Below are 27,398 nucleotides of genomic sequence, written 5' to 3' on the forward strand. Positions count from 1 at the left end.
TTATTCCTATAGAGCAAGGCTATAAAGTGGAGCAAGTGTGGTGAAAGCTGCTGTGTTAAGGAACAATTCACACCAAGTGCATGTCAACTTAATCAAAACTCTGTAAGAGCCAGCTCCTCCTCTTCACAACTGAATTTATAAACAAAACCAAAGGCAAATTCCACCATTAAGTTTTCCCACATTTATGAATTAACTTGATAGCATTTTAATTAGACAAGATTACGAGCATCTCACAACAGACTAGTTAATGACTTGTTAATTAGGAATTGCAAGGCACGATTTCTGACCTGCTAAACAAGATCCTTGAGCTCAAATTAAAAGGACTTGTTCTCTCATTGAATGGATTGCTGGGCCTCATGCAGAGGCCCTAATGAAACAGCCATAATAGAGAACAAGGCTTGCCTTCCACCACAATCAGTGTCCCCTTTGTGCCTTTTCTAAATCACTAACAAGGAATTAACACACTCCAACATGCACGCTCATCAGACCCTTATTCTTCTTGCTACTATGACCCCAATTTGAATGTAAAATATTCTGCTAAAAGAAACAAAAAACAAACACACAAAACCCACACCTGTTAGTTTTTTCAACTAGCTTGATTAAAACACTAACTTTTTTATATAGGGAAGAGAACCTGAACTTGTTTTTACAGTGAAACATCAGAATATGTGAGTTGTGAAATGTAACAATAAGTGATGGCATCTTTTGTATTCAAAGCACCTACCACACTGTGATACCTATAAAAAAAACCTCTTTAAAACTGCATACAATTCATGCATTATCCAGTTTTGCTTTCTGTTTAAAGTTTATGGAATAATAAACAGTAAAACTCAGGAGACTTGGCAAACATTGCTTTCCTTTGGCAATACTATGTTCTTTCCTCACACTTGCAAAGGAGGTTCCTAACTAAAACAAGAGAGCAATACATCCATAACTTTTTTGTTTATACATTTATGTTCATAAGAAGCTTCAAGCAAAGATAAAACCTAGTCAGATCAGACATATCTGAGATAATTTTTAACCTTCATTATGGTCAGAAACTGGTCAGAAACAGGGTGTGAGGGCAGAATGGGGAAAGACAAGCTGAAAGGAATAATGAAAGTAATACATTAATATATAATATATACATTAATAGATAATTATCTAGAATTCTTAGAGAGTAAATAAGATGTTGACAATGTCAACAGTCTATGTTAGAATTGACCTGGCACAGTGTGAATTTCATCAAAACATTTTCCTTAATATTTGATTTTCATTTATTTAAATGTAGTTGTTTCTAAATTTACATTAGAGAGATGGTTGATGTGATAATTTTTCACAAAGGCATTTTCTAGACTTTCAATAATGCCTCTAATATGAGAGCAAGATCCTCAGAAAGGTTTACAAGCTACCACTCTATCACTTAGTTATTTTTATAGAAGTGCAGTCCACTAGTCCTTGAAGTTCAACATTTTTCTATAAAATAAGACAAAAGCAATGTTTAAGTTCTGATGCAGATTTCTGATACTGTGCAATCACGTTACAAAATTACATGCAGATCACCTACATTTTGAATCCCATCACTGTAATTACTCCTCTTTACACAGCCCTCTCCACTCTCCTTGTGGGGATTTTTTCACTAATGTGAAAGGATGCACGACAACATTACATTAAATAAAATAAATACCACAAGTCAGGAAAGATTAAAAAATGGTATTTGGGAAAGTACATTCAAATAAATCAGAGGTTTCTGGTTGACTTCTTGCTTTTGTTTGAAGTTTGTTTTGTATTTTACACCAAGACAAGCTATAATCTCATTTCACACAATATAACCTTTGGAAAAGCAAGCAAATAAGGCAGGGACTGCAAAATTATTTTGCAAAAAACATATTCCAGAAGATACCTCCTTTCACTACTCTGCAAGATTATTTCCTGCACAAACTTCCCTAAGGACACTTTCCCAGTTTCTTTGAAGTTATCTGGTCTCTGCTCTCCACAATTATCCAGATAAATTATCCACTGTGACTTTATTCATATTAGCTCTAAAAGGGGATTGTGAGCACAATACCTCAGTGACTGAAAGAGTAGGGGGTAATTTCCCACACCTCTTGTTCTCATTATCTTTTAAAACTCTTTCCTTCCTTCCTTCCTTCAGACAAAATTCTCCTGTGTCCTGAAATATCCCACTTGCAAAAGCAAATGTGGCTATTCCTGCATCAGCATTAGAGTAATTAAGCTGTCCTTCCTGTCCTCTGCTTAGCAGATGGCAGGCTGGTATTCCACACAGGGCTGAGCATCTGCAGTCCTGTCCTTGAATAAACCACTTACTGAATAGCAGTGGAAAAAGAAATCACTCCAAGAAAACGGGGCTGCAATGCACCTTACTTGAAGCCACGCGCTAACAATTTTTCAAGTCATTAAGTCATCACCTTCTGCTTTTGAAAAATGGCTGTTTCCTACCACCTTAAATTATCTTAACTCAAAGAAATTACATAATATTAAGGGATTTTAAAGTGTCTAGTTACTCATTTTTATTCCAACTACCCATTCCATTCTATACAGGAACTTGTATATCATATCAGAGACTGGGATAAGCCACTCATGGCCCTCCAGCATTTGAATAGACTTTTCTCTTTACAGGAGACCAAGGGGTGAGAGAAGAGTAGATTTTACATTTGGACAATATTCCTTTTAAGAGAAGGTAGTGAAGACAAAGTATCAACTATTCTACTCCAAAATATATGAAAACCAGTAAAATCACAAGAATCTGGGGATCTAGACAGAAGAGCAGTCTGTGCTGAGAAGTTCAGCTCTGTAAGCCTCCAGGACTCTGCTGCATGTTCTGTTCTTCCCTGTCATGCACACACTGAAGAGGAAAGGCAGAAATTCCTGCTGAGGACACATGGAAATCCAGAGAGCACTATGGAGGGACCAGCTTCCAAGGTCCTGTCCTAACTTCAGGATCTGCTCACTGAAGCCATCAGACACAGGTAACTTGGAAGAACACTCAGTGCCAAAATGAGATGACGTGGGAAAAGCACTTTCCCCCCTGTTGATTGCAGTATGCATTGATATACTGGAATGCTCTGATGCAGCCCTGAATATGAACCATTCACATCTGACAGTCTTTGCAAGGACATTCAGGCTCTTGTCACATTCAAATCATGAGATGGCATTGAAATCAAACTGCTTACCTTCAGCTTTCATGTAATGCACAGAGTATGCAATCACTTTGTCTGAGTTGTAGAGTGGCCTCTCCCAGGCCAGCAGGATTGCTGAGCTGGACATGGTTTCAGCGTGGACGTTGTAAGGAGCACTGGGCCTGTCCTCTGACATCACCACTGTCAGCCTGGCCCTGGACAGAATGGAGCCCTGGCTGTTCTCAGCCATGCACTGGTAAATGGCATCATCTTCAGGAATTATCTGGTTAATCACCAATTTACTGCATCCAAAAGGAAGAAAAAGAGGTGGAAAAGAAGCTCACATCTTGGATAAACTTAGCTCCACATAAGTGAAACAAGTTATGATTGCCTCTGCTTCCTAAGTTTAGTATAACTGACTTACATGCCACAAATTCTTCTAGTACAAATGGATGCTCAGCAGTGAAATTTAGCACCTTGAAGCATTCTGCAAAACCTGCCATGTTTCTGTTTGTGCCTGCAAAGCCAGGCACAGTGAAAACAAAACTGCACATCTATTCCCTGCCTCTGCACAAAGCAGACCCTTAAGCTTATAACTCCTTAACCAACTCTTTAATATAAACTGCTCATTCAACAGAAGTAGTAGCAAGATTCTGCTACTCTGTAAATCCAAAGTAACTCTGTGGTGAAACTCTTCAGTTCAGTCTTGCCCACCCTCCCTGCCATAATTTATATATATATATATATGCCTGGTATAATAAGCCTTACTGATTTTCGGTGTTGACTAATGTGCATCCATCACTACATTTAATGCCCCATTTCAGGTTGACTTGAGTTCTATCTTGATTGTCTACTGTAATGTCATCTTTTGGTAGCACATCACTAGCACAGCTCTCCTACAGCAGTTGCAATCTTACCTGTTGTACATTTTTATTCTACCATTGGAGTGTATTCTCCTTCCATTTTTCAACCATGAAATTTTGGGGGCAGGATTTCCTTCTGCTTGACAAGCAAAACGAGCAGTACCAGCTCTAGGCCTTGTTAAACTTTCTGGCCATTCCACAAAAGAAGGTGGAGCTACAGATAAGTTACAAGAGGGAAAAAATAGTTAAAAAAATCAAGCCCCTACAAATGCAAAGACATTCATAACAATAATAATAATTAGTTTTCCAAATAAAAACCTCTCTCGTCAAGCCACTCGAACACACATATACACAAGCAGAAAGCACATTCCTTGTAAACAAAGCACATTTGTTTAAAGATACCCTATCTGCACAGATAGTGTTTTTGTTCATGCATTTATGGATACAAACAAATCAAACTCCAGAATATACATACTGTTCTCTCATAGATACACATTACATATTTCTACGTGGTTACAGGGTCCTTTTCTGTGTTGAAAGCCTTCCCAGAGCAAACATTGCACCTGGCTATCTCCAAGTGCCAGTTCACAACTCAGATCTGGAGTATCTGACACTTCCCATCTAAGCCAATAGCCAGAAGAACACAGCCACAGTTCTGTGATCCGTTCAATCTCTGCAGCCTCCCTACAGCCCTGGCACATGATGTTTGAGATAAACCATCAGCCCAGCACCCAGCAGGGCTCAGGAGGACAGACCCAGGGTGTTCACACTGCAAAGGGGAGGGGCTCACCCAGCACGGTGAGGGTGGCCATGGCCACGGTGAAGTTGCGCGTGCCGGGGATGGTGGCGCGGCAGACGTAGACCCCAGAGTGCTGCACCCGCACGTCCGAGATCAGCAGGTTCCCGTTCCCCAGGACCCGCGTGTGGAACACATCGATGGACTTGTGGTCTGTGGGAGAGAGCAGCACCAAGTGGGTTACAAGGCTGTTCACGTAAATAACTGAACTAAATTGGGCTGTCTATGCAGTGCTGGTTTAGATTAGACTATATGAAAGTCAAAAAATGCAAAGGAAATCACAGCTGAGCTTTCAGAAGTTTCCATTTTGCATTTACTGTGCTCTTCACTAGCTACCTGACCATTCAGATGGCTGGGCCTCACTTCTTAAGTGGTTTATATCAGGAATTCACCACCTCAGTTGAAGTTAGCCTCCCACCTGCCTAGCACTATGATTCAGCTCATCACTACCAACATCCACATCATCTTTACAAACAATGATCAACCATCTCCTGAATTACGCTGCAGATAAAACTAACACATTTAAGCATCATGTACTTTCTCCTACTTTCACACCAAATGCTCTATGACTACAATGCGAACTTTTTTCCTACTTGTTTGTCTGTAAGGGCCAGTGAATCAACCAGGAAAGATACATTTCTTTCTTACACTTTGAGAAATAAAAATGAAGGGAAAATTTTCATGGTTTGCTTCTACACATACAGTCTTGACTTCCACATTTAGGTACATGTTGGAATGAAAACAGAAAGCAGTTTTCATGAAAAAAATGTGATGCACTGCTCAAGGTTATTATTCTTACTGCATTCCCTCTTCTCCCCTTCCAAGCTGCCTGTCCTGGGTTTGTCTATTCATAGTCCAAATGGCCCATCAGCACAAGGTGCAAACCACATTCTCACAGGGCTTCTAAGAAGAAGAGTGGAAGGAATTCTTACAGGTCTGTTTCATGGATGCAGCCATCCCAACCTGCCCCCAAGCCCAGTTCTACTCCAGTCACCACCCTGCCTGTCCCTGTGCCCACCCTGTGCCTGGGGCAGTACAGACTGACAGCAGAAGTTCAAAGCTTCAGAAAACCTCGGGGCTTTTTGACAGCAGCACTGAAGCACAGAACTGAAAGTGCTTCACTCATCCTACCTTAACCTACTAATGGTTACATACTGCACAAAGCCTCAGAACAGAAACCTAATTGCTCAAATCCTTTCTTTCCAGTTTTACTTCCTCTCCACAGGCTGAAGGTCGCATGCTGTAATTTTAAGACCTACCTAACCGGCTCCAGGAGATGATTGGCTTTGGATTCCCTGTGGCTACACACTCCAGTATGACAGTTTGATGAAGAGATGCTGTAATGTTTTGAGGACCAGCTATTATAGATGGCTTGTGAAAAGGCTTCAAGTCTGAGGCTTTGCAGAAATTTAAAAAAAAAAGATAAAAAGTGAACACAGTTGAACAAAAACTCAATTAAGTATGAAATAAAACAGGTTTTTTTAGGGACGTTGAGAGTTACACTTACACCAAAGCTTTATTTCAGCAACTGGGGAAACTTACATTGAATAATATTTTAGCACAAGATAAAAGCAAGCAAAATTATTTGGACAAGTGGTTCACCTACAGCTTTTCAAGGCTTTTAAGTGTTTTTGCTATAATATAAGAAAAAGAAGATGGTGCCACTGAAAGGAAATCTCATGTGGTAAATACCTGGGATAACACTCAGCACTGCCTCGGTGCTCTTACGTCTATTGGCTGCAGTTGTGGCAACACATCGGTAATTCCCAGCATCCTTCTGCTCAACACCATAGATCTGAAGCACTCCTGTAGGCAGAGCAGTTATCCTGCCACAGAAACCAAAAATAAGAAATGTAGATAAACATTCAGCCAGGGAACACAGTCGTGGAATTAACTCCTTGATTAACAAACAGCCATTGCTACACTGACCCTGGAACAGCAGGCTGGAGACTCAAAAACATTCCCAATACATGACTCACCTTCCTGCCTTTCTGAACTACAGGCAAAATTCCCCTCAGCACCACAATGAGAGCAGAGGAATTTACTTTCAACAAGCAGATCTTTCACACCCTCAGAATCAACCATCCCAGCCTTCTTTAGCCTGCTGCTACATTCATACTGTTCAGGTTGGCTGATTTTTTACAGCAGTTTCTGATATATGGGTATAACTGGTGTACAGTTCCCAGAAAACCACCTAAGGTTTCAATGTTTAGCTTCTCTTTTTTTCCTTCCTTTGCATGCAGGGTATCTTAGACTCCTTCAAATGGAGTTACAAGTCAAAAAGCACAGGACATGGAAAAGAATCTAGCAGAGAGCAGACTGTATTCTTCAAGTTCATCAGTTCATTAGAAGATCCCCTTGCATAGAATTTCCCTGATTTCAAGTGTTTTAACTCAATTTTCTGTATATATAATTCTTTATTATCCCTCTAAAGAAAACAAGTTCAGCATCAATTTTCCAGTGAAAGCAATCCCTAGTTCAAGCCACCCCCAGAGCCAAAGTTCCCCCATTCCATTCCCCATTGCAACGCCTGCTCCTGAGGATGACTTCACACAAAATTCACCAATAAGAATTCAAAGATCAGTGATTGCTGTGCAGATAACAGTGGGTGACTCTGGCCTGCACTCATAACACCTATTTAAAATTAATTAGCAATATATCTACAACCAGCTATTTCAATAGCTGACATGGAACCTTTTTAATGTAGTGGCATTGCAAGTATCCAGATTTCCTTCTTGTAGCAGGATCAAAATGATAGCAAAGAATAAAGTACATTCTAAAATGTGTAACCCTACGTACCTGTCCATGACTAAGGGTAAAGTTGTTCTGTTCACTTCCCATGTCACAGTTGCAGGAGGGTTTGCTGTTATTTTACAGGCAAATCGAGCTACTCCACCTTCTTGGACTTCAGTTGAAAGTGGCTGGACTTCAAATGCAGAAATGGCTAAGAACAAGAGAACATCAATTTTAAGTGACTAAAGTGAGAAAAAAATCCTGGTTAAATCAAAGTCTAGTTCATAGATCAACTTGTAAAAATACCCAGGAATACTTCACATAGCCCTTTTACTTCTGTATGCAAAGAAAGATGGATCTAACTGCCTTGTCAACTTAGCTCAATAGCCTGTTTTCACTGGTTGAAGGTTTACTTAAAATAACTTTGCTTTAACCTAATTCAGTAAAAAAATGTTTCAATGAAAATAAATATGACACGCTCAAATAGAATTAAGCATACAAATTGACTGGCATGCAGCTGGAAACCATATCAATTATTAGATTAACAAAGTTCAAGTCAATTCCACTAGTCTGGGACAGCCTGAAAAATTTGACTGCAATAGGAAATTTCCAAAACAACTTTTGGTTCCTGACTCACTTTAACAGAACAACGCATTTGCAAAGTTGTACAAGTTCATGTGTGGTAAGAAAAAGAAATCAAAATAAAAAAAAAAGTCACAAAATAAGTTTAAGCAGGTGAGAACACTTTTATCCCAACAGTCTGAGAAGTCATCAAGCTAACATCTGATGCACAGAGCACCAATGTTTTGAGCATCTACAGCTTGAGGAGTTCACAATATTGAGCCAACTGAAGTGGCAGATCAATAGATACTCTGCAGCTAATAGCTAAGAAATTGATCAGTTGTTAAGATTTCCTTGCTCAAAAACAAGGGAAAGTAATACAAAACCTGCTAATTAATTGCTTATTTACTGCTACTTACAGAACAACTAACAGAACAATTCTTCAGAAGCAACTCCTTCTGGATAAGTCAACACAAATAATTTCACACATTTCCACCCCCTGTAACTGCAGAGGGAACAATCTCTGTAAACCTAATGGTACTTTGGTTTTTTTAAAAAATCAGACTCCAATTAAATTTCTACTCCTGTATAAATGATCCAGAAACATGGTTGCAATAGATATTAATATTCAAGATCTTAATATTCAATATTTGTGTTTAAATAATTTCTCTGTTTTACTTGGTTATTAATGGAAAAGGAATCCAAGCTTGTGTTACTTTCTTCCCTTCTTCTTTGTTCTAATTTCTCCCTACACAAATGTGTGTTCACCTGGATTTAGAATAGTATAATAATATTATATAATGATAACCGAGTGCCCTTCTTAACAGATTTTCTTTTTTAACAGAAAATGCAATGCTTTGCATTCTTAATTTATTTACTGCAACTATGATGCAGCAAATTAGACAGGTCTGCTCACATTTCAAAATAGAATCTCTAGGAATGTAAGAAAGGCATAAATGATAGGAACAATCCAAACCAATGCAATGTGAGTTTCAGAGTCATTCTGTAGCACAGCTGCACCACAGCCAGTGGCATTAAAAAGGGTCATTGCAACAAAGCAGAAAGGTAATCATACAGGCATTGCTGAAGCAAAGCTCTTTCACAGCTTTAAAAGTTTCATCTCCCTTGGAACAATAAATTACCTAAAATTTTCTTATATTGATACAGTTACTTAAAGAGACACAGTGAGACAAATGAAACACAATATAGGTTTCCCTTTATGTATACAAAAATAATTATTTACTTCCATGCACTTAGTACATTACAGCTGTAGATTAAAGACAGAAGTGACGCTCTGCAGAACTACAAAGCAAACTGAGGGCAATTACTATTTCACAGACCACAAAATGCCATAATTACAATAGCAGGCAAGAACAGGTTCTACACTGTATAGAAAGTCCAGGGCAAGTTGTTAATTGAAGCTGATATGGAAAGAACATTTTCCACCTGAGCAGGAACAATGTCTTTTCCCTGAAAATTCATCTTTAAAGACAGCAAAAGTCACAACTATGAAGAACTGCACAAAATCTTAAAAAAACTTATTAATGCCACTAAATGGAGATTTTAGAAACAAAATCCTCGCTTACCTCTTATCTAAGTTCATACATTGTTTATTTATCAGTTTAGCTCAATAGTTGCTCCCTCTGTATCTTTCTTTATGTACATCTCGGGTTTCTTCTTGATTCTGACTTTATTTGTTCCAGTAAAATCTGTTTTTACAGGTCTATTGCTGTCTCGTGAAATCTGACCTCTTTGTAACAGGCTTGTTTTCCTGGCAAGCACTGATTCCAGCTCAGAACCCAAGAACAAGTCATTAAAGCAGCACTGTTAAGAGGCCAGAGCTCTATAAAATGGATAAGAAACAAAGTCTCAAGGGACATACCCTGCTCCCAAAAACAACCCTGCAATGCAATAAATGTAAGTGCCTTTTTATTTGAGTTTCCCCCCCCACTTCTCCAGTCTATTTAATCATTTTGTTCCTAGATTTATAGCCAAAAGAAAATGATTAATGCTACTCTGAGAAGCTGATGCTCTCACCCTTTTTAACTTGCAAGATATCAAACAGAAGCAGAAGACAATAACTAGACTAGAAACTGTATTTACTTGTATAAATTCCTGAAATTTATGTGATAGGTGCATGTGTTTGCACAGTGACTTCTGAGAATGAAGATCTTTACCAGGCAGAACTGTGTGATTTATGCCCTCAATGTTATCTATGCAGAGAGAAATCAGACTTCAGTTCAGGTATGAGTTCCTTCATTTACCATTGAGGCAAATATCCACAGGTTCAAACCCAAATGATGCTTTCTGTGACACGCTGATGAAGTATTGGAGAACTGCTGCTGGTGTACATGGATTGACTCTCCTGGATGGATGCAGGACAGACTATCCTGCATCATGTAAAAACTCTCTGTGTACATAAAGCAGGTTTACAGATTTAACCATTAAGGTATGAAGAAGTCAAACTTAAGGAACTCATGGTTCACACCTTTTGTTTGTTTGTATGCAGCAGCAGTCCACACTGAGTTTAATTATGAAAAGAAAGAGACCAAATAAACCAGCAAAAAAGAAGCACAACACACACCCACTTCATTCCCTCCTGAAATGAAGTCCTGAAGCTTGCTACAACACCAATCCAGTGACCTGTTCCCTTACACACTGCACTTTCTGCTTACACACTTCACTTCATGCCATTATGAACTCATTTACTGAATGAGCTTTCCTAAGAGGCAAAAGAATTTCCAACAACCTACATGTTGATTACTGTTTCATCACAGCTGACTCTAGCCCAAGACTGGACTGCAACTGTGAAATAAAAAACCTGTAAGAATGAAAGATAACCCCAGAACTGAAACAGTAGCTGTTTTCAAGTAACCAGAATGCACTAAATATTGAGAAACTGTACCTGATGGTGAGGCTTTAGTGTTTCTGAAGAGAAAATGGCCACTCAGAGAGATGAACTGCTCAGGTAGAAAGGACAAAAGTGCATAATGCCATTAATGCCATTTGTACAAGGCATCCGTTAATGCTATTGAGAATTTCACAGTAGCCCTAACCCTTCAAGTGAAACCAAGAATCTTCCCATTTTTTTAACTCTCTGGTGAAGACATTTCATTTGAGAAAAATAAACTTGTATGTTAAAGAGAAGCTATGGCTTTTCCCAAAGAAATAGATTTCAGGGAAACACATGACAACACTTGTCTTCTTGATCTAGTTTTTGTGATGTACTCTCTCTGATAGAGTTGAAAAATCCAACAAATACACATGTGTATTGTAATGTAACACCAAAGCCAATTTGCACATATTTTCTTGAAGTTTGCAGTTTCTCTGGAATGAGACTCTCTAGGAATGAGGCTTAGAAGAGATTATGAAAGGCATTCTGCCATGCCTCTTGGCTATATAGACACACATTTCCAATGATTTGGTGCTCAAATGGCACACTTTGGTCTGGATCTGGGTTTGGAATAAACTTTATATGAGTATATACTGACAGATGCAGACACTTGGCAAGACTGCAGACACACAGCCCTCTCCTCATTTCTGAACAAGCATGTGGAGTACACAGAGCTGGGGCTGTCATCAAGTGATACAATGGGTGAATCTTGCCTGAGTTTCCCAAGAGATGCTAGCAAAAATTAAGTTTTTTGGAGTCCAAGTTCTACTCATTACATACAGTTCAGAGGTGAATGTCACAGAAATACAGCAATATGGGTAAAGATTTTCATTACTGTAAGTGAAAAGGGCATCCTGTATGTACTCCACAAGTAGAGTGATTACTTACACTCACCCTTTAAAACTTTAATCAAGTGTTGTTCGACCTAGAATTACTGTTTTTAAAATGTGAGGCATAAAAATAAGAGATTTCAGGAGAAAAAGAAGCTGACCTGTAAGGAAAGATTAAAAGAGCTGGGATCTGACTAGCTCTGGGAAAGGAATCTCAAGATAGAGGTGATAGTCTTACTGATTAATGAGAGTCATGGCTCCCTGTTTTCCCTAATACTTCTTTGTATATTTGTAAGACCAGAAAAAGCAAGAAGAGGTTTTAGCTCCAGCACGGGAAGTTCAGGTGAGGCTGCTGAATGGAAATGCATTGGCCTGGAGCAGGCAAACAAGAGATGCAACTGCATCTGCAAAGACTTGATCTCACTCATTGTCTGCACATCTCCCTCCTCTAATGGCCATTATTTAAGGCAAACAACTGAGCTGAGATGGAACTGACTCCGTGTGTAAGAGGAAGTGATATCATCCAGAACACATTTGGTCCTTTCAGGCACAAAGGAAAAGTGTCAGTCCATTCTGTAATAAAACACTGTAATTCAAACAACATACTGGTAATGGCATTCTTATAAATTACCAGAGACTTAACTCTTCTGATAAAATGCAAAGTGTGGCTTTTTCACCAAAGTCAGCTATATTTTTGATTTCTGCCAAAATGGTTGGAAAAATAAGTTTAACTAAAATACACTTTTTCTATAACCCTGGATTTGAAAGAGGTATTTTGAAATTGCATGGTTTTGTGCTCCTATTGGCTAAAACTTTAGTTTAATATACTTAGTTTTAATTAATAAACAAACCATGCTGAAAGCCTAATACTTAAACTTAATTAGAACAAAATAAGTTGTTTTTTAAAAAAAAAAAAAAACCAAAAACAAAAAAAAAACAACCAAAAATCAGGTGGCACTAAAAAATAAATAATCAGATAAATCATACAGGCTGCTGATATCACTGCCCACATGTTAAGAACTCAATGAAATTTCTGGAGAATGCTATATTAGGTGTTTAACTTATTACACAAGAATTTTCAAACTGTATCCTACTTTCTCTGTATTAATAATCACTGGCAGTAAATGCTATCACACATTGCTATGTTAATGAGTTGTGCTAGCCTAACAAAAAGCAACTGATAGTAAAAAAACAACTAAACAACTGTTCCCTCCTTCTCCCAAAAATCTAAAACCAGGGAGGGGACCATAGTGCTCACAGGCCTTTTCTCAGCTATAACTTAAGGCTCTCAGGATTGTTGTTCTCTCACTTGCATGCTGAGAAACACCTGTAGGAGGGAAAAGGGGAGGAGAATAATGACCCATCCTGTTCCAAGCCCTGTGTAGCTGCAGGAGAGGAAAGCAGAATCCTGCACCTTATCCTTATCTAAAGCACAGGGAAGTCTTGATTATAGATGGAATCTCCAACACCAGGACCCACAGATTTTAATGTCCTTGAAGTAACCCAGGCCACACCACACCTTCAGTGCTTTTCCAACTCCAACTGCCCTTCCTTGCACTTCAAACAAGCTTTTCCAGACAATTTCACTTCCAAAGGTAGCATACATTTTAAAGGATTAGTGAACCAGTTCACCACAGTTTTAAAATCCATACGTGTGTGTGTGCAGCATAACTGCAATAGTTAGAAAAAACAGAGTCTTTAAGCTATCTCCCTTCACCTCACTGCTATCTTGGGAAAAGCTTTGCTAGAATGGCACCTTGTACCCTCTAATCCCAAATTAAACTAAATCCTTTTAATGTGCAACAAGGAGATTGCTGCTATTAATCCCTGGATTTTAATGAGGTATTAACACTAAACGGTCAGACATGACTTTAAAATCAGTATGCACACAAACTGCCTGGAAATGTGGTCATCCTGCTAAAGGGCATTCATTTTACCTTGCTGGTTTGTTTCCCAGCTTCCTATTTTAGTTTTAATTCCTGCCTTTCCTTTGTTCTTTGAAGGTGCTTACTACAAACTCACTCTTAGAAAGAAGGCAGGACAGACAGACCTAAGGCAACATGACAGAAACACATTGATTTGCCATGACTATGACATGTAATTTCTCAATATGAAAAAGAAAATAACTTTCCTGGGAAATATAGAGATTACGCATAAAAAGTGTGGGGGGAAATGACACCCAAATCAGACATTATGTAACAGAAGAGAAATATCTGAAGGAAGAAAAATGAGAGAGCAAATCAAGAAACAGATTGATTACTGATACCAAATCTGAGGAAGAAAATCCTTCCCTTTAGTATGAACATTGTAGCCTCAATTTTAAGGATGATGGTTCAGAATTGCATTGAAAAAGGAGTCCAGACTCAAACTATTACCTCACAATTAAATAACAGGGAGGTTAAATGAGACTGAAATTGCCACATTGATTTGACACTATCAATAATTGATATGGGAAACCTAATAATCTCTCTATCCCACAACTGTTTTAACCATTTGCCGTTTAGAATCTCCTAGCGGGCATTTTAACATTTCAGAGAAGTTGGATCAGAATACAGCTTGTACAGAACACAGTGATATTCTACAGCAATCATTCTGATGCTCTGGAAAACACTGCAGAGTGGGAAATTACAGAACTGCATTTTTATGAGCTGCTAGCTTAGCACTAGAACTTGGGTTCCTGAAACCCAAACCTAAACAATAATAATTTTAAATTTTTTTTTTCCAAATACTGCAAAGAGCTACCAAGATTAGAAACCTCACTTCTACAGCGTGAAAGACACAAGCACAGAATATGAACCAGGTCTGGCCATGAAAATTGACATTCCGAAAATTGACATTCCAAAAATTGACATTCCGAAAATTGACATTCCGAAAATTGACATTCCCTTTAGACAAAACTGATCCTTCACACCATGTGCTCCTCTCGTTTCAGTTCACAGAACAGTACTCTTGTATCTAAGAAGCAAATTTTTCTGAGGCATTAGCCTGCAAAATCACATTCTGAGTTTTGGAGGGACCAGAAAATGTTCTGCATATAGGGGTAATTAAAGAAAGCTTTCACTGATAAATACCAAGAAGATCCCAGGATGAGGTGATGAGTAGGGATTTGGGCCATCTGCCCTTTCTGCTATTCTCCATCCATTACTTCAGCTCTGGACAAATCTTCTCCAAGGCCCTGACTGCTCAGCTAAAGGCTGAACTCCTTTGCACAGCTTACATCAGTTTGCCTCCAAGATAGTGCCAGACAATTTGGGAAACTGCTCTGCTAAAACTTCTGGTCACCTTCTTGCAAAAACAGTTACTCCAAGCCTACCACATACTTACTTCCAAACTAAACTAAACAATGAGAGAGAAATGCAACAAAGAACATAGTGGAAAAGAAACAAAGCTATGTTCTCATTTTTCCATTCCTCTCTCATATTCTTGCCAACTTGCACAGATATGTAAGAAGTGCAGTGTTTAGAGTCAATGAATTCCAAACTGAGATGCAGATCACCAGGAACTCCTCCCAACCTCTGACAAGGGAGAACAGAAATCCTTAGCCTCATACACAAAACTTATATTTACAAAACACAAAGCAAAACTGTTTCTTTGTGCATTCAAGTCTCTATACAGCAATGTCCAGTGTCTCTCCTTAAAAAACCAAAAATTTTAAAATTGCCCATTCAAAAACTACCCACTACTCTTCTGGTACTGAAGAATGCTATAATCTAAAGGCAATGAAATGGAGAAGCAAAGAGGTCAACAGCCTGAGCACCCTTGAACAAAAGTTCCCTTGGAGATGTCAGCTGCAATCTCATTTGTTTCCTCTAACACTTTCAGGTTCCCCTGCTCCTTTCTTTAAAGCTCCTAATTCAGTGGCTGACAAATGATCATTTTAAAAATCCCTGTACAGGAATAACCAAGTCTGAATTTGTCCACTGAAGATCATTCAGCTCTCCATCTTTTGGGCTGAGACTAGATTCTATAGAAGTGCTTATGGCCACACACAGGCAGTTTTCACCACCAGCTACTCAAAGCTAAGACCAGTCTGAAGTTTCACATGAAGTATTTTCTCTTCCTGAAGTCCTGGAAGTCAGCTAGGCTACTCTAGACCAGGTTTTTAGGGAATTGTACTCATTTATCCTTTCTTTGCTCCACTATATCCTTATTCCTTCATTCTTACAGTATCCTCAGAAAGTAGGAAAATGTAGTGTCTTCTCTGCTGTCCTGGTTTCATGATATCCACATACATTTGCACACAAAATTTCTATACAGAATAGAAGTTTTGTGAGCAAATTTCTGATCAATTCCAGTGCAGAAAGTCAAGAGAAGAGGTCTCAAGTGGATGCATCTTGAAGACAGTTCACAGGAAGGGAGGAAAACCTTGAAAAGTTAAGAACAAATACCTCAACAGCATCACAATACATCAGGAATTTCTCTGCTACTGATCAATTTTTTCAAGGATAAAAGCAATAATTTCTTCTCAGGATATATTGTACTTTAAGTAAAATACTCTTTTGCTAAACAGGCAGCACTACATTTTGGAAAGTGTTAACAGTTGAAGAAAACTAGATCCTCAGAAGTGGATAATCACTCATCAAAAAGGTCTCTTCAATGCAGAAACACATATGCAGGAATAGAAAGGCACAATTTGACAAGGTGACTATTAGAATGTATTGTTCAAACCACTGGAACAGCCACAGAGCTTGTTATCCATGCCATATTAACATAATTGTGACAATAAATCGGATCCTGGGCAGCAGCAAAGTGCCAGAGGAAATAAGAGGAGGCTCCTCACTGACACACTGCCAGTCAGGGAATCCCTTATTTTACAATTTGTTCTCCTGCCCATCAGCTGATCTAAGAGACACACTGAGATGAGAATGCAATGTTGCAATGCAAGGGCATGCATTCTCAATCTGTGAGGGAAGAAAGTACAGGGCAATACACCCAGGTCTTGCTATTTTCCCTTGGTAGAAGCAGCTACCAATATTGCAAGAATGCCACCACTCTTGCAGCTACATGCAAGTACTCACATGAGTACACATACTGCCTTACTACACCTGAATCACTTAATAGGAAGCAAAAAATGTACCACTACCACCCCTCCCAACAAAAGCAGACAAACATATCACCTCAGGAGTTATCACTAGCACTGTTTTAAAGGAATTAAAAGCTTGAGGCTTTGAAAAATGTGGCTCTATATATTCAACAGTTTATTGATGGTGTGACTGACATTCCTTACCAAACCATGTAAACAAGCATGAGAGATTTGATCTTTTCACTTCTGAAGGCATCCCAGCTGGGGTTTTCCCTTCTCAGTCTATCTATCATCCAGGCAACAGTGTGTGGCCCCAGAAGGCACAATAAATGCTAATGCACTTATCAAGGAATTCCCTTCTGCTCTTCTGCAGACAAGAAGCATAGGAAATAGGAGAGAAAAGGCACACAGTAAGCCACATTAACCAGCTTCAAAGCTGCTCTACTTGTGTGGCTGCATGCATTCAGGAGAAAGAACACGCCACTTTCTCCCTTGCAAGGACTGATTTCCTTCAGCAGTTTGCCCAGTGATTGCCTTCTAGTATCTATGCTTAATCCCACAGATGCCTTTCTTTGGAGTTGCTGCCATTCTGTGAAGAATTAGTTCTGCTTAATAGCCCAACTGTTGCATGGGGAACATCCAGCACAGTTTTGCACTTTACAACATGAAGACAAGGATCAGAACACAAGCAGGATTTTGCAACAAAAGACATGTCCCTTCACAGCTAACCTAATCTGGCATCCAAAAAGAAAAACCAAAAAAACTCCACAAAACCAAACAAAACCAACAAAACCAAAATAAACCCACACAAATCAGAATAGAACATGAAAGATGTTCTAAAGATCTTAAAGATTAAAGATTGACTGCTATGATTCTAAAGTTCCTAAAAAAAATTTAATAATCGCTCAGTGCAATACAGAAAAAACAATTTCAGCACTTTGCAACAAAAGTCTGCAGCACTGGAAGCATAAATCTGCCCCATTCTGACCAATGAATTTCACTGCAGACGCCAGCAGAAGGGTAAGACCTCTATTTATCAGTCTTGTATCTCTATAAATAAATAAATGCTATTCCTGGCTGAAATAAAACTAGATCCTAAGCAGAATGCAAAAGCCACTCTTCACCTCACCCTGCCTAGCTCATCAATCAGAGGAAGCACCAGAGAGCATATCCCAGGCCAGGAGTGGGGCCCCACACATTCCTGTGCTGCACCACCCACCCTGCGCCTTCGCTCACATCTGGGGAAGGCAGAGGAAGGGGTTCCGTTTCATACAGTGGCAAACTGACACCATCCCCATATGAATGAGTGTAAGTTGATCTGGTGGTGCTGTTAAGTCTCCAGACTGTCAGAAATGCTATTCCTGAGAGATAGGAGCACTCTCCATTTTTTGCTTACAGTGTTTCAGAATCAGCATCCCAGGATGAAAGACCATTTCAATGCAAAACACTGAGCAGGGGTGTTGGGAATTCAAGCCCTTCAGCCCCCTCTCCAAATGTCAACATTTCCTCATTCCCACGGGGAAAGGAAAGAAGAAATGCCTCCACTCTCAAGGGCCAAATGCCTGCAGCTCATTTCCCTGTCACCAAATGCCCACTACTGCATTACACAGCCCAGAGATCTCACCCAGGAACAGTCTTTCAGCAGAGAGTAGTAACTAACAGTTAAAATTTGAATGTCCTAAACTTTGAGAGCAGCAGGGAGAAAATCAGAAACAAAGGTCACACACACAAAAAAAAAAGCAACAAAAGACACTGTCAGTACTACCTATTTATTGAAGCTACTTAAATCTTCAAATTAGATGTTTACCTGAAAAATTCTAGAGGTACGGGAGGGGGAAGTGTTTACAACTCTTGCAATTTTCACATGAAACAAATCAGAAGTGCAGCTTCCAGAAAAAAATTATTTTGCCTTCAATGTCTTTAGAAGAAGTCACCTTGCTATGGATATTGACTGCTTGGGTGGCACACAATTGTTGGACCCTTGGATTTCCAGATTGCCCACTCATAGCACAACCAAATAGCCATGTTCCACTAAGTAGGTGACACAACCAGTTATTAGATTACTTATATTTTCCAATACACAAAGACAACCCATTTTTCCTTGCCATGATTTTTAAAAGCTCATTGTTTGTCTCCCAGTGAAGGCCATGAATCAAAGCCACCAGGGAAGCACTGAGAGAGATTTTATCAGGAGCCCAGAGAAGCTGCTATCCCCATCTCAGACATCCTACTCCAGCCTGGAACAAGCAGTCCCAAACAAGGGGCTGCTCCCTGGGAAATGCAGGAGAGGAATAGCACTAGGTCTCCATGAAAAAAGGCTGCCTATTCAACAGGTGTTTTACTCATCCCAGATTTCTGACACATATGTAGAGGCATATAACAGAGAAATGTTAGCAAGGTTTGATTATCTCAGACTTCCACCTACCCCTGTGCTCTTAAGGTAGTTAAGCCATTCATTTATCTTGACAAATACAAAATTCTTCCTTTTCCCCCAAAAAAGAGGGAGAGAAAAGGAAACAACAGATCAAGCTTCACTGTATTTTCTTCTAAATTATGCACTTGTACTTCCATCAGCAGAAGTAAAATACTTTGGCCTGGAGCCAATCAGAAATCCCTCATAATACGTTCAATAAGCCAAATCAAAACAATACATAGCTTATGAGAGTGGGGAAAAGAAACTTGAAGGTCGTATTTCATCTGCTGCAGCTCATGGTGCTCATTCAAAGGGAGGCAGAAGGTTAACTGGCAGGATCTGCTCTCTAATGCCTGTTATTTCCAGTGGAAGGAGCCAAGCAACAACGTGCTTTGCTCAGTCCTTCATGAAGAGGAGCAGCAAGGAAATCCTAATGCTAAGGAAACACAGCCCAGCTGGAGGGCACATGGAAAGAGGAGCTGGCAACACACACTGAAGCTGAAACACACCTCCCCTAGCACAACTCAAAGTTGGTTTTTTGGATGCATTAGTTGTAGAACTGAAAACATGATTTAGGTTTCATAATGCATGGAAACACCTTCCTAGTTTTACAAAAAAGGGCATTCTAAACCAGCAGAGGGAAACAGGTCTCCTGAGAATTTATAGAATGCTGAGTTTTTACAACAAACTATTACTTCAGGTGAAAACAGGTACTAGATAGAAAATACAAGGTTCTACCCTCAGCTTTATCATCATCTGTGTTGTCTACAGCAAAGTAATTTATTAGTTTGATCCTGTTGAATTTATTTTGTTCTCACTTTTCTCTTCATCCAAAACAGAGGTAACACACTGACCTTTTACTTACTTGACACTTTCCTGGACTGCTCAAAACCATATATGAGAGATAGTTAAGAGCATTAATACTCATATAACACCCACACTGAATCTAAGAGTGAGATTACTAGTAATTAATCTTAACTCTGTCATATTAACCAGTCACAAAAATCGATGGATTCTTTTGGCAGAAACGCAGTGGGGTGGACAAACCACAAAAAGGATGGGGGGGAAACAACAACAAACAAACAAATAAAACAACCTTTTTGCACTGATGGAATTGAAATTATCTGTCCCTCTACACAAGCTCCACACTGCAGTAATAAACTAAATCTCTCTTTGATTGAAGGCCGAATTAAAACGGGGCAATGCAGGAACTCTTCTGACCCAAAAGTAATCCACTCAATCATATAATGCATCCCCTTCCTTTTAGTAAAATGAATAGCCCTCCATAGAACCTTTTTCTTCCTTGACAAGTCCTTGACAGAAGAATGTGAATCTGGACAGTTAAATGAATCAATCACCAGCTGCTAGGCTAGGGCCAAGATGGTGAGCCGAGGGGCCTGCCAGAGTTCACTGACCACTGGTCAAAGCAGGACAAAGGCTTTGCCTCTATGAATAGTCTACTCCTGGGATCCAAAGGTCACTTAGCTGCCTTGGAAACGGTTCCCTTTGGTTATTTAAAGTTCTCAGGCTATTCTGCCACAGATATTATTGTTTCAGGTGGTCACCATCTTTCCCCATCACAAGTTTGTGAAAGGCCAGGCAACCATTATTTAGATAAACGGAAGACAATGGTGAACACAGCAGCAACTAAAGAGTGAGGAAAAGAACAATTAAAATAAATTAAAATAATGCTTTAAACTTCCCCATAACTCCAGCTTCTGAACAGGCCTGTGAAAAACATCCTCAGAGAAAGAAGGTCCCAGCACCCAAAGGTACAGGTCCCAAAAAGGATCTAGATGTACAAGGTGCATCAAAGGCAAGAGGTCTTGAATACTCTGCTGCCTTTGAGAGTCTTTACATAAATCTACCAGGAAAAGCAACAAAATGAGGAAAAAAAAAAAAAAAGAAAGAACAAACAAACAAGTATTGGAGCTTTTCTCTAGTCATGACTGCAGGGCTGTATTTCCAAAAAACTGCCCTATGGCTCAACATAAGACCTGTAGCCTAGCAAGCAGGTGGTGGTCTAGGCTATGTGGGGGAGTAAATATTTGAGAGAAGAGACAGAGCAGATGAAAGAGGAGGTAAAACCCACAGGGGCCAACTCCTCCACAGCACTGGAGCCCACAGTCCTGCCTGGCACCACAAAAAAGCTCTTCTCCTCTGCACCAGCAATACAGCTGATTTCATCTCAGTCAGATGACAAAAAGTAAATTTTGTACTGACAAACACCAGAGAGTGCATAGATGAGCATACATATGTATATACATAAGTATTACCTGAGGACTAATATTATCAAGTTAAAGTTATTGCTGAACACATGTTCAGATACCAGCCCATGTTTTGGTTGGATCAGAAAATTCTGACAAATTTATTTGTTTAAAAAGTTGTCACAAGACACTCTGTTAGAAACCTTTTTTCATTACATTTCATTCATTTTATTCATCCTGCCCATATAAAGCTCTAATACTTTCAAGCATATTTATTTCATTTTTTTAAAATTACATACATCATTAGATAAATTAAGCTAATCCCTGAACTATCCCACTCACACATTCAATATATCTCTTACATGTGTGTATACACACATGATGAAAATTTCCTAAATGCTCAGAAGTTGGGAAACTGAAGAAAATACTCTGTTTATGTAACTGATTTCTCTGTTTATATACATGCTTTAGGAAACAATACAAGTGCACAATCACACTTCCCCACTATTCACAGCACCAAATGAATAGTGCTCACATACTGAGCATCTATTCAATATTTTGTTTTCTCCTCTCTGTTCAGTGTGTGGCCTCATTCCTTGTTTATTACACTGTGTTAAACACTGCTCTCAACAGAGTTACCAGCTTCCTTCTGGCCTTCCCTGCAGGGCTCTACACTATGGTTCTTCACAAATGTTACTGCATCCACTTTCACAACACCTTGAGATTATGCTCCATTATTATTTGAATTTTACTGTTGGGTATGGACAAACATTTGGATGGGGGACTGAAATATTCACTAAATTTAGACATCCAAGACACAACACTGATCCTTCACAGCACTCCATGTGTTGCAGTCACAGACAGCTCCCCCAACTTGTTCCAGGTCTAGCTGACCAGACCTCAGAAGCTGGTATCAAATATTGAGGACATAAGAAATATGCAATCAAAGACTTCCCATGGAAAGCTGGGACAAGTGGACTAGTATCACATATTGCAGAAGCTCCTGGCTGGAGCAGAAATGCATTTCTAATACTCTAAAGATCCCCAGACTAGAGATGCCTCAGGCATCACAAGGCATCACTGGGAGATTATTCTTTGTCTTTCTGAAGCTCCCAGGGGAAGTCCAGGCCTCCTGGCTCCATATTTGATGTCCTGAAAGATCAGCTACTCTGATGGGCACACTCTCTTGAGTCTGTCTTTGACAGATCCCTCTTCCACTCTGAGCTTGTACCCATGGCAATCTGCAAGGAGCCAAGCCCAGGTCCCTCACTCCACAAGATTCTCCTCAGCACTCACCTCTTCCCACCAATCCCCTGCCTGAGCTCCAGACACATGAGACCACTCACACCTCCACCTCACCCCCTTCCCCTCCCAAACTTCCTCTGCAGGTAATTAGAGCATTGTTTCCAGCTCTCCATGCCAGCTGGTTTCTCCAGGCAGTGTTAGATCACACTTAGCTCCTCATTAATGCAGAACAGGGAAATAAAGCAGGTCTACATCTGTCCAGGACTGCTTAGAGGGAAAGCCCAGCTCGGCATTCACCAGCAACGGGCTCAGCACAAACATCATCTCCTGTCCTGAGTTAGTCAAGCTGAGTAAAGATGTGTGAACATATGCCAAAATAAGGAAAAAAGTTTGATATTTTTCCTCAGAATGGAGGACAACCAATTCTAGTCACAGCAACACCAAAAGCTACTTCCAGACACAAAGACCCCAGTAAGTTCCATGTCTCTGTTCCCTAAGTAGACGTTTCCATGCTGTCCTCGTGAAAAAAAAAAAAAAAAAAAAACAGAGAAAAGACTTTCATCTTCAATTTGCTCTAGGGAATAGGATAAACAGTCCTGATGAAATGTACTGTATTAGAAAAATTAAAAAACAGAGATTAATACTGACATGACAAATTTCTACTGAAAAAGTTAATATGCCAAAAAATTAACAACTGCAGTTCCACAATATAAATATTTGGTAAATTTAATATGAGAGTACCAAAAGCTCCCTTAAAACAAGATCACCATTTGTACACACACACAAATATTAGAGCAGAAGAAAAGTCTACTACAAATTTTATTTTTTTTTTAAGAAACATGATTAAAAGCATCAATAGGTTTCATCTCTACTATGCAAAAATAAAGTCTGGCAAGCGATTCTTTCTTAGGGCAGGCGGTGGGGTGACTTTTTATGCCTTCTTAGAAAACCATGGGGTACTTTTCCCATTGAGAGAACTCTAGGCTCTGCTGTTCTTCAGAAACACCCTTGCTAAGAGGACCACAGCCAGATCACGCTAACAATTCAAACCTAGCACAAATATTTCAATTATTTTACATCAACACCTTGGTGAGGTTACCTTCACACCGCTGCTTCCTGAGATGGTCAGAGCTCATCTACCAGTCAGTAGCTGCCAAAAAGAGAAGACCCAAAACCCCACCCACTACTCCTGCCTACTCACCTCTAACAAACTAGTGGGCTGATTAAACTTCACTTTATGTTTCACTGCAGTTTCTTTTTTTCAATAACTTCATGTTTACATCATGAGTGAACTTCCATATCTAGTACACACCAAAAACCCCACAGGCTACTTACTACTGATGAAGGTCATTAAAGAAAATATCAACATTATAAGCATTCATCTAAACACAAAGCACAGATTTTGAACGTGCTCATTCTCTCAGTGGGATCTGCTTCCAGGATCTCCTCCGGTGCACAAAGGATACACAACTCTAAAAGGAAAGAAATACTGTTCCTAAACTATAGCTAATAAAATTCTTCATTAAAAATAATTATTCTGTTCTAAAAAGTGACCATTTTCAATAAAATCTCTGACCATAAAGGAGTCTAATCTACTACCATGTGCTCCATAATGATACCTATTTGCAGATTAGATATGTTGCCTTTCATCTATAGAGTTTCCTGCAGCTATTTTATGAAGATAATATAGGTGTTCCTTCAGTATGTACAAGTTTTTTATTATTATTGTGTATTTATCTTAAATAAATCTATGCAAAACCAGTAATTATTTTGAGGGGGGAAGGGAGGACAAAGCCCTGTTTAGATTTCAGGGATTCACCATCTGAAAGCTTTTATTCTTCCACAGTGAAGGAAAGTTATGACCTTTGACATGTGGCCATGGTGCCAAAGAAACTGCTCATAAATGTGTGTCAGTAAAGAAGCAGAAATCAATAAATTCATTTAATCCAGTGAACTATTATGTAGTGAGACACAATATATTTTCAAGAGCCAACTGCTCAACTCTTTCACTCAAAAGACAAAAATTTTCTGTAATGGATTTTTTGGATATTCAGTTTTTTGATGGTATCTTAGACCCTTTAATAAATGTTTTGTTCAGTTATGGCACAATTTGTTAGTTCACTCATCTCTGTTTGAACGATCCCTGATACAGCTGGATTCAGGTAGCACAACAGGAGCACTAGAAGGGGAGCAGATATCCTATTAACTACCTCTACCACTACCAGAGATAGCTATCCCACAGGAATCAAACACTGGCAGGTACTAAAAGTGAGCATTTTTTTCCACACTGGGTGTTCAAGAGCCAAAAAAAAAAAAAAAAAAAAGAAATATTGTTCATCATTCCAAACAAAGGAATTTCAAAAAACCACAAAAGCACTATTAGAAAGGCTTTCAGCAATTAATTTGGTCATCTACCAAGAATCAGCAGTAAGCAACACTGGGTAAAGATCATGACCATTAAAAACAAGTACTAACTGCCACTGCTGGGAATGCCACAAAACTCCCACCAATGCTACCAAGGATTCCACAGTTAATTTCTTAATTTCTTGCTGTGGGATAAAACTGAGCTGCCTTCCTGGCCCAGACTGGCTGAACTCATAAAAGCAGGATCCACTTTCAACCTCTATTGAAGATCAATGATAAATCTGCTTGCAAACTGTGGGCTACAGGGGTGTTTGCATAAATAAGCATTAAAAGCAAGAGGGGAAAAAAGAGCTGGTCATATGTTCACTTAGGCTTCTGGAGAGGAGGTGGGGGAAGGAGGTTTCACCCTTGTAATTTGGGACATGCTAGGTACAAAGTTTCTCCTCAGGCAAAATGACAGAGTCGTGCCAGAACTGCCAGGGAATATTTCCAGTTAACATCAATTTACCGGATGTCACAGACAAGTTTAATGAACAGAATGATAAATGGCTGTCAATGGCTTCATAAAGGCAACGAATTCTCATTACAAAGAACATACACAATGCACAGCTCTGCCTGAGGCACATGGTACAGTTATTAGAGCTTTACTAGAGATCTCGATGTGGATGGTGAAATGGTAATTTAATAATTTACCCTAGTTAATTTGCTGATAAGTCATCTAAGCAATTTATTAATATGTTCAAGATTGTACAAGCAGGAGTAAGCATTTAAAATTCTTCTGCATGTTCAAAGACTTGAATTTTAAGGTTTCTTTGAAAAGATAATGGGTTATTTGAAAACTTCCAGTTGTAACAAGTTGTAAAGCAAAAAACAATTCTGTGTAACACTGACCTGGCTTTACTGTACATTATTGCAAGGGCTATTAAAACAGCTTTTTCTTAATCAAAACTATTGCCTGATTTTAAATGACAGGCAGACCACCTGAGACAAGATATTATACTTCTGTAGAATCATTTTTACCTCATCTAAATTTGGGGTCAAAACTGACCTCAAAGTATCTTATGACACTTCCCTCCTCTGGCACAGCTGTGAAAATAAGCTCCACTGGAAAACAGCACCTCCTTCCAGGCATCAGACAGGAATAAGGAAGGAGGGTCAGCAGAAGCAGATCCAAAGAATGATGTAGTACATACATGACAATTTATAAGAGAAAAGGAAAAAACTAACTAAATGCAGAAAAATCAGCCTGCATGTGACAGGAGAAAGAATAAAGAGTGGGAACATGGGAGAGAAGACAAATTATGAGAAAATTTTCAATGTTAGAATAGATCTGCAAATCAATGAAAAGCTTTCCTATTTTATGTTTTCCTCTCCATTTCAAGACACTTTCAAGACTCAGAAACTGTCTTGATACAGCTTAAAAGAACCAACAAACCCACTTTGTAAAATATGGTGCTATGGACATCCTGTAACTGTTAGGAGTTTAGAGGGAGAAGACAGCATTGCTGCTCCACATGCTGCAAGGGCTGAGATGCAACCTGGTTTTCTAAACTTCTTTTAACTTGTTTGGACTTTAATCTGAAATGGCTCAAAGCAGAGCCAAGAAAACCCCAGGAATTATGAAGATTTTACACAAGAAATTCTGGTCTATTGGAATGAGGACAAATAATGTAATCAATCAATGTGATCAGGATTATTATCTGAAGACACTAAAAATCAAATTTGAAAATATAAAGATGCTTCTGCTCACAGAATCCTCTCCAGTTTCCAACATTCATTCATCACTTTATACAAGATGCACACCACAAGCTGTAAAGACTTATTTTAACTTTCCCCCCAGCTATGTATTAAAGGAACACCCAATGACATGTTTAATGCTTGTACTAATTTACCTCTTATTACCTCTTGTAATAAAGTACCTCTTATGCCTGGTCAATCAGTAATTATTTCTTTTAAAACTCTCTCTCATCAGCAAATCATTTCAAAATTAAACTACTGCACCTCAGAGCTAAAGAGCACATTTCTAACACACTTCTAAGCCAAGGTAAATTACTGTGGATTATTATTAAAATCTAAATCATAATTTTAGCATGTTCTGAGGCTAGAGGACTAGAACAAGGTAAGTTTTGCTGCTTTGTCATCAATCCACCATTCAGAGCAGCTTGCAGCTAAGACAGACTTTCCTCCTTTCTAAAACACAGTTTGCTCCACCTAAAGCTGCAATTCCCAAAGTCTCACACATAAGCCTTGTTGCCCATGCCACCATCTTTTGCCTCAAATGATTAAATCCTGACAGAAGCTTTGGCTATAAAGCTTCTTGTCAGCATTCCTATGTCTTTTCCAGCAAGCTC

The 27,398-nt window shown here is 39.1% G+C and overlaps 1 protein-coding gene across 1 annotated transcript in view; it reads right to left on the reverse strand.

Moving 5' to 3' along the window:
- The window catches only part of PRTG (protogenin), a 73,927-nt gene that overhangs the window by 38,237 nt on the left and 8,292 nt on the right, over nucleotides 1–27,398 (reverse strand). The window contains 6 exon segments of the mRNA XM_071442065.1: nucleotides 3,174–3,421; nucleotides 4,037–4,196; nucleotides 4,773–4,931; nucleotides 6,038–6,175; nucleotides 6,471–6,604; nucleotides 7,578–7,722. Of these exon segments, the coding sequence (XP_071298166.1) occupies nucleotides 3,174–3,421; nucleotides 4,037–4,196; nucleotides 4,773–4,931; nucleotides 6,038–6,175; nucleotides 6,471–6,604; nucleotides 7,578–7,722 (984 nt within the window).

Source organism: Agelaius tricolor, unplaced genomic scaffold (assembly GCF_023055355.1).
Source record: "Agelaius tricolor isolate 1412-34295 unplaced genomic scaffold, bAgeTri1.0.p SCAF_16, whole genome shotgun sequence".
NCBI classification, from domain to species: domain Eukaryota; kingdom Metazoa; phylum Chordata; class Aves; order Passeriformes; family Icteridae; genus Agelaius; species Agelaius tricolor.